This window comes from Pieris napi, chromosome 3 (assembly GCF_905475465.1).
Source record: "Pieris napi chromosome 3, ilPieNapi1.2, whole genome shotgun sequence".
Classification (NCBI taxonomy): domain Eukaryota; kingdom Metazoa; phylum Arthropoda; class Insecta; order Lepidoptera; family Pieridae; genus Pieris; species Pieris napi.
Window position 1 is genome coordinate 3,818,017 of NC_062236.1, and position 7,201 is coordinate 3,825,217.

At 30.7% G+C, this 7,201-nt stretch overlaps 2 protein-coding genes across 4 annotated transcripts in view; both read left to right on the top strand.

The window, feature by feature from the left end:
• Positions 1-1,290, top strand: part of LOC125063151 (tolloid-like protein 1) — a 72,813-nt gene extending 71,523 nt beyond the window's left edge. For all 3 annotated transcript variants that reach the window (XM_047669406.1, XM_047669405.1, XM_047669404.1), the window contains exon 20: positions 126-1,290. In XM_047669406.1, coding sequence (XP_047525362.1) covers positions 126-362 — 237 coding nt within the window. In that variant the 3' untranslated portion in view covers positions 363-1,290. The remainder of the gene's footprint in view (positions 1-125) is intronic.
• A 2,943-nt stretch (positions 1,291-4,233) lies between these two features.
• Positions 4,234-6,935, top strand: LOC125063598 (ubiquitin thioesterase OTU1). The gene is made up of 4 exons (XM_047670107.1): positions 4,234-4,765; positions 5,088-5,260; positions 5,477-5,635; positions 5,949-6,935. Exons 1-4 carry the CDS (start codon positions 4,372-4,374, stop codon positions 6,156-6,158), a joined length of 936 nt encoding a protein of 311 aa, XP_047526063.1. The 5' UTR covers positions 4,234-4,371; the 3' UTR covers positions 6,159-6,935.
• The last annotated feature ends 266 nt before the right edge of the window (positions 6,936-7,201 follow it).

Consider the following 7,201-nt stretch of genomic DNA (forward strand, 5'->3'; position numbering starts at 1 on the left):
CATGCTGGCATCACGATGAGTTCTTTCACCGTACATATGAATGTTCGACGTTTTTCGATTCAAAATAGAAAAATAGAAATTATTAATTAAATGAGTTTTACTGAAATGTATTAATTCATGAACAGATGCCTCCAGAAATTGTATCAACAACAGAAGCATTACTTGTGAAATTCCGTACGGACGATTCCATCGTATTCAAAGGTTTTTCCGCGTCGTACCAAGCCGTGAAGCCAGATGTATGGAGTGGGGAGGACAGCTCCGAAGGTGGGGAGGATGATGAGGAAGAGGATGAGCAGATGCCTCCCCTCGTGGTAGGGAGGGGTCTACGAGGGTCGACGAGATATGTCAGACGGCCTACGTGACGGTGGCCATTACGTCATCCTAGACACAGGCGACCCCATAGGAACACAAAACGTACGAAATCTGTGTCCGTTCATGGACCGTATTAGGCCAATAATACTGCTGGGAGTGAGTCATTTTCATTTTACTGGATTTAAACGCGTTTATAACTTCAGACAATACAATGAGTTATCAATCGTTTTGGCATTGTTCCTTAGTTCCTCACTTCTTGTTTATTTTCCATTTGGTCTGTTTCATTTTTCTCTTGTTGGCTAATCAGCAGAATTAAGTAGAGTCATAAAGGTGGAATTTTTAGGCAGTTTTATTCGGTTCCAAAATAATTTTGTAACGGTATATTCGCGTTTTAATCCAACAAGATTTTGTCTTATAATTTTTACAAATTTCATCCAAAAGTTTCTCAGAATATTTCACAGCAGTAATACAAGCAATAAAATTTCACGTATAATAATCACTAAACATCGGACATAAAGTCTTACCTGAATTGCACCGTTGTTTTCGATAAACCATAATAGAAAATTTAATAAAATAGTATCCTGATCCGTAATTTTATAATTTTCACAACAGGTGCATACCACGTGTGTTCTGTTTTCGAATTTTAGTTTTAAGACTGCATTTTCAAATGTTTATTTTACTTAACTATTTATTAATTAGTTAACTTTTCCATTTGACTGCATTTTAATGTACATAAGATAACTAGAACTGCCTATTGGTTAAAATACTCATAGAAAATCATTTAGTCATGAGACAATATTTTTATGTTAAATAGTTTAAGATGGATATTCGTACCAAAGAATAATTTCTACGCAATTTTTGTACAATTAATACTTCATTGTAATACTTTTAATGTTATAAGTTGTACTTATTTGTAACTTATTATTTATATTGAGATTTTAATATATTTTATGGTATTGGTAGCACCGTGAGGTTGACGGAAACGCAAAAAATTAAGTTAAACTTATAATAATACTTTGTTGTATCGACAACTGTTTGGAACTAAGAAATTGTATGTCAGAAGAAGCATATTTAATATTATAACTAGCGTAAAGTTCGTGTTTAACGTAATACTATTATAATATGAAATTGTATTGGAATAATAATATCTTCTTCACGTGTCCAATTTTATATAAATCAGCGGATTTTTTCGACGTATCGGATTCACACGCTTAGGTTTTGTTTTGTTTAAGTATATAAAAAAATATGATTTTATTACCTTTTCAACCTCATGTTAGAGATGCTATATAACCAAGAAAATATAATTAAAAATTCCTTTCTATTATGCCATTTTCGTCATTTTCCTAGTCGTTATCATAGGTACTTTTGTACATTTTTAATTGCATTCCTAAATTTCTCTAAAAATTGCAGAATTATCTATTACAAAATTTATTTTTAACAAAGTCAGAATTATTAATAATGTTTTCATAGATCATTCTGCAATTGTTAATTAAATGTTAGTTAATTTGCCAAGTCTAGATTTCGTTACACTGTATTGCGTTACGAATTTTGTTATTTTAAACGAACGACCCGTTGAACTATTATTGTTAAATTGATTATCTCAAATAAACATTTTCGTAATCTGATATCAAGTATCCTGTATAATATAATATAATTAATAATAATATATGTTAATCATGTTTCAGTAGACCAAAATATTCGACTAGATGTTGATCTAAGCACAATTTAGAATTATAATAATGCGACAATATATAGGATAAATGTATAGGATAAATTATAATACGTAGAAAATAGGACGTTTCTATAAGTGTTCAATAATACAATTTCAGAGAGGTCAATTCAAACCATTTTTATATCATCATTCCATTGTCAAATTTGATTCGTAGTATTTTAGCTAGGTAGGTCGGATGTACTAAAAATAAAAAACCTTGCAGGGCTATTTTGCAAAACCGATACGAATTTCCAATGATTGAAACAATCCAGTCGACTTCAATAGATAGTAGATACGTATCGACGATAATCGGAAATCTCAGTTTTGAAGTTGTAATCGGAAAGCATATAAATGCTTTGCTATTGAAGTTAGCCTACTGCTATTATAAATGAAATATTTATCGGTTTTTTCACATATCTAGTTTACAGTGCCAAAAGTTACTTATTAAGACCTAGTATGTAGGTATTTTATGTAAAATACGTAGAATGTTATAATTTTTTTAATTAAATTAATGTAATACCCATATAATGTCGTTTTATTTTAATTTTTAATCCACATCTTTAGAAGTTGATCTGAGTAAACGATTATATAATATATTAAATAAATAAACATTGACCGACTCGTATGTATATCGAAAACAATGAGTATGTACTATATAGCTTACTGCAAGGTACTGGTAAGAATAGAATGTCCACACTCCTGCTACTGCTCTGATTTCCTCGGATGCCGTTCAGACTTCAGTAACAAACCGTCACCGACGATAATGAAGGAGACTAACGAAGGTACATATGTTGGAACGCCTCAGAACTTTTCTTATCTATAGTTTTCTGCGACTGGAGAAAAAAGCTGAAAATCCAGGTGTTTGTTGATACGTTTTACGTCATACAATTATTGCACAGGGTCTCGCCGTCTTACATTAAAAAAAATATATTTATAGATGCTATATAGAAATGATCAGTAATTTTACAAATATACTAGCTGACCCGGCAAACGTTGCCATGTATGTTATTTCTAGGAAACATTTTTTTAGTTTAATAAAAATAAGTATCTACTATAATCAAAAATAGGAGTTGATCGTAGAGGGGTGAAAGTTAGGTGATGTATGTATTTTTTTATGCTGTATCATAAAATAATTAAAACAAAATAAATACAGAGTCACATTTTTAGGTAGAGTATTTTTTTTCAAAGTGGGATCCGAAGTAAACAAAAAGTTATGATTTGATAAATTTTTATATTGTATAACTTAATATAATTTCAATACACTCAATAAACAACTATTAATTGCATGTCTAACGCAAGGACTCATCAGTACCAATCTAGTGGTTATTATGAAAAAGATACAGAATGTAGATTTTTTCGAATATTAATAAGGAATAGTATAAAAAGTCAATCTTTATATATATAATTCTTCTGTGAGTGTGTATGTCACTGAACTTCTCTCAAACGACTGGACCGATTTTGATGAAATTTTTTGTGTGTGTTCAAGGGGATCTGGGAATGGTTTAGATTCACAAATCCGCCCGGCAGATGGCGCTGCAGTCGGTACTTTCATACTTTGCTTAATATCCTAATCACTTGAAATATCATGCAGGACAACGTCTGTGGGGTCCGCTAGTTTTCTTATAAAAACGCAAAATAAATTATAACTCTGCAGGGGTTGAGTTTATGGACCTCTCGTAGAACAATTTTTTGCAGGTGATGACCTCATCTATCCCCTAGTTGCGTTTGATCCACGACTTTTTGGCCACCTGTATAGTTTTATAAACCTAGACATAAACTTATAATAGTTTTAAATGTATACTTCGACTGTGTGATGTATAAAAGTCAACAGTACAAGGATTGGTGAATTGCAACCCAATAAAAAAGTAAAAGTTGCATTAGAGGAAATGTACCAAAAATAGTTAAGTATCTTGTAAATACATACTACATATAGGCCGATTTACATTATCGTAGTGTTTAGGAGAGTGCTTTAGGATAGTACTTTAGTTGAAACATGTAAACGCTACTTGCGTTAGTAAACGCTACGCTAAAGAACTTGCCTTTCAAGTTGTACTAAAGCACTCTCCTAAACACTAAGATAATGTAAATCGGCCTTAAAAGATGACACTTGAAAGCTGCTGGCCGCAAATAACTTCTGGTTCTGAGTTCTAGGTTTCTAGGCTCTGGCGAATGCCAATTGCCAATTGTCGTTGTCAAAATTGACTCGTACGTCAAAATAAATGTCTACGTAACGCAATGTTATTATTTTATTTACATATTTCCAGTCTTTTGTGAATACTTCTTTCTTATAAAATTACTTTCTTAATATTTTTTTTTTTATAAAACTTAGTGATACATATATTTAAAATATGGCATCCTTAGCTATTAGAGTGAAAAGTAAAAACGGTCAGCAGTTATTAAAAGACTTGACCTCTGAAAGTACTGTGGGTGAACTAAAAATGTATCTTTCTAGTGTAACGAATGTAAGTTGTGAGAGAATAAGCGTCTTATTAGGATACCCGCCCAAACCTCTAGATATTGGTAACGATGAGAAAAAATTAAGTGAGATTGGTTTAAAATCCGGCGAGACCTTGATAATTGAGGAGAAATCTGTGCCAGCTACTGAAACTTCGACTCAAGCAATAAATAAAAAACCAGTTGAAAATGGAATAGCGCCACATGAACCGAAAGATCCTTGTAGACCCGGAATTCTAATGAAGAAAGTAGTTCCTTCAGATAACTCTTGCCTCTTCACTAGTATAGGTAACCTTTTGTTTGTTAGTACTATCACAATATTCAATACTGATTTTTTTCGATAATTTAAAACTATTTGTCATGGAAATTTAACTACCCTTTTATTCAATATTTTTATTTGAGGCTTAAGATTTTTTTCATTTAATTCAAATGAGAAATAGTAATTAACCATTAAATATTTCTTAAAATTAATATATTTCATACTGTTAGCTGTTGCATATTGACAGCTAAACTCTAAATTCTCAGTTATCCAGTAAGACATAGATTATAATTTTTCTCGGAGTAGCGTAACTCAGCTACCAAATGTAATAACCAATTATTGTTGTTATAGGATTTGTATTGAATGGAAATGTTGATACAACAGTACATACCCTCATGCGCCAGATAATAGGAATGGAAGTAGCTGGTGACCAAGAAACTTATAATGAGGCTATGCTTGGTAAACCTAATGCTGAATATTGTGCTTGGATCCAACAGCCAAGCTCCTGGGGAGGTGCTATTGAGGTAATGGCAGATAATTTTATTTTGCATTATGTTATGCCCAGTATTAGAGAGCAGTGAAGCAGATGATACTCAAACATCTACTATACATATAAGTTTTTGTTCAAGACCCATGCAGAGTTCTATGTGTCACATGTCATGTATTTAATACAAAGCTCCAAAAGTATCTATTTTTATTCCCAGAGGTACATTAACATTAAATTAAAAATGTATTTACAGGTAGCAATATTATCTAGATTTTATGGCATAGAAATGGCAGTTGTAGACACCTTAAATGCAATTATCAATAGGTTTGGAGAGGACAAGAATTATGGACAACGAGTGTTTCTACTGTTTGATGGTGTCCACTATGACCCATTGTATTTAGAACAATCAGATGTAAGTAATTATAATTTAGGTTTTAAGAAGGGATTATTGATTTAAATATTTAATAATGATAGTGATAATTAACAGTCTTTAAAAAACTTTATAAACATGTTTGCATACATTTAGGTGTTTTTATGAACTGTATTGTAACTTGGGTCAGACTTGTGATAAAAATAGGAATTGATAAAATGTATTTTATTCATTGTATTTTCATTATCTAATTTGTTATGTTCTTTGTTGAAACCAAAATACTACATAATACTATGTGTATGCACAAATTATATTTTTATTAGAAATCATTGTATAAATATTAACTTGTTTTTAGGGTGGAATTCAAACTGTATTTCCAGCTGAAGATATGGATATCTACAAAGAAGCTGAACAACTTGCGAAAGAAGCCAAATCTTCAAGACAGTTTACAGACCTAAATAAATTCACTTTAAAGTGTATGATTTGTGAGAAGCTCCTAACTGGGCAAGTCGAAGCGCAGAAACATGCTAAGGAGACAATGCATACTAATTTTGGAGAAGTCTAGCATACAAGGAGCAAGCCAAGGGGCTTAATAACATCACTTACTAAAATACTAGATAAATTCTTTTTGGCTCATTATTAGACTACAGCTGTTTGAAAAGTACTTTAAAAAAGCTTCATTTTGTTTCCGCATCAATTTGTTTATTTTAATTATGATTTATTTTTACTTGTGACCATTGATTAATTTAAGAATTATATTATAGTAAAGTTGTTTTATTTTTTAGCTAAATAGTTTAATTTTGAGACTGAAACAAATGAATTGAATGAAGAATAACTGTAAGTATCAATACTAACACAAGTACTGCCATTAACTTTATAAATTCACCAAGTGCTTATATAATAGAACAGTAACTATTAGAATATATCATGTTTGTAGGATCCATAAAGCTGTGTAACTTTTATGTATCTACAGTGTTTATACATAGGTTGTCCTAAGGTCTATATATTTTTCTCACTTTGCCTTATAGTACTTGATGGACATAACACAGCTTTAAGGGTTAAACAAATACTCATAGGTTTTAATAAGAATGAACTCGAACCAATAGATAGACTGGGTCAATTTAATAGTATTAGAAAAATGAGAGATAAATGTATATGTAAATTTTAATAGAAATCTAACATTTTAAATACTTTTCCATTTTATTTAAATCAATGACTTATATTTAGGTTATGTAAAGCCTGAAACTTTGGTGGATTTTCTTAAATTTGCATGATCGACACTCATTAATAACATATGTACTAAAAATACATTTTTGATTCCTTAATAAATAAATTGCTAAAACTAGTTAGTTTCATTTCTTCGGTAATTTATTAATTACGGAAGTCCCATGTTTATCCAGTGATAATGACATATTCACTTTATGGCCAAAATTTGGAATCAAAACCTAATTGTTATATTATTACTGCTAAAATTGTTTTGATTTCGATACTTTAAAAATGGTATAGGTAAATTGGCCATAATTTAATGACAAAATAACTTTTTAACTGACTTAATTTTAAATAAGAAGTGAACGAAATGTTTTCCCAAAAATAATTTCATTAATAATA

Excerpts from the sequence above, each read along its gene's own strand:
- LOC125063598 (XM_047670107.1), top strand. The coding sequence starts at position 4,372 with ATGGCATCCTTAGCTATTAGAGTGAAAAGTAAAAACGGTCAGCAGTTA. Across the intron at positions 5,261-5,476 it reads CCTGGGGAGGTGCTATTGAG|GTAGCAATATTATCTAGATT; the intron begins GTAATGGCAGAT and ends ATGTATTTACAG. Across the intron at positions 5,636-5,948 it reads TGTATTTAGAACAATCAGAT|GGTGGAATTCAAACTGTATT; the intron begins GTAAGTAATTAT and ends ACTTGTTTTTAG.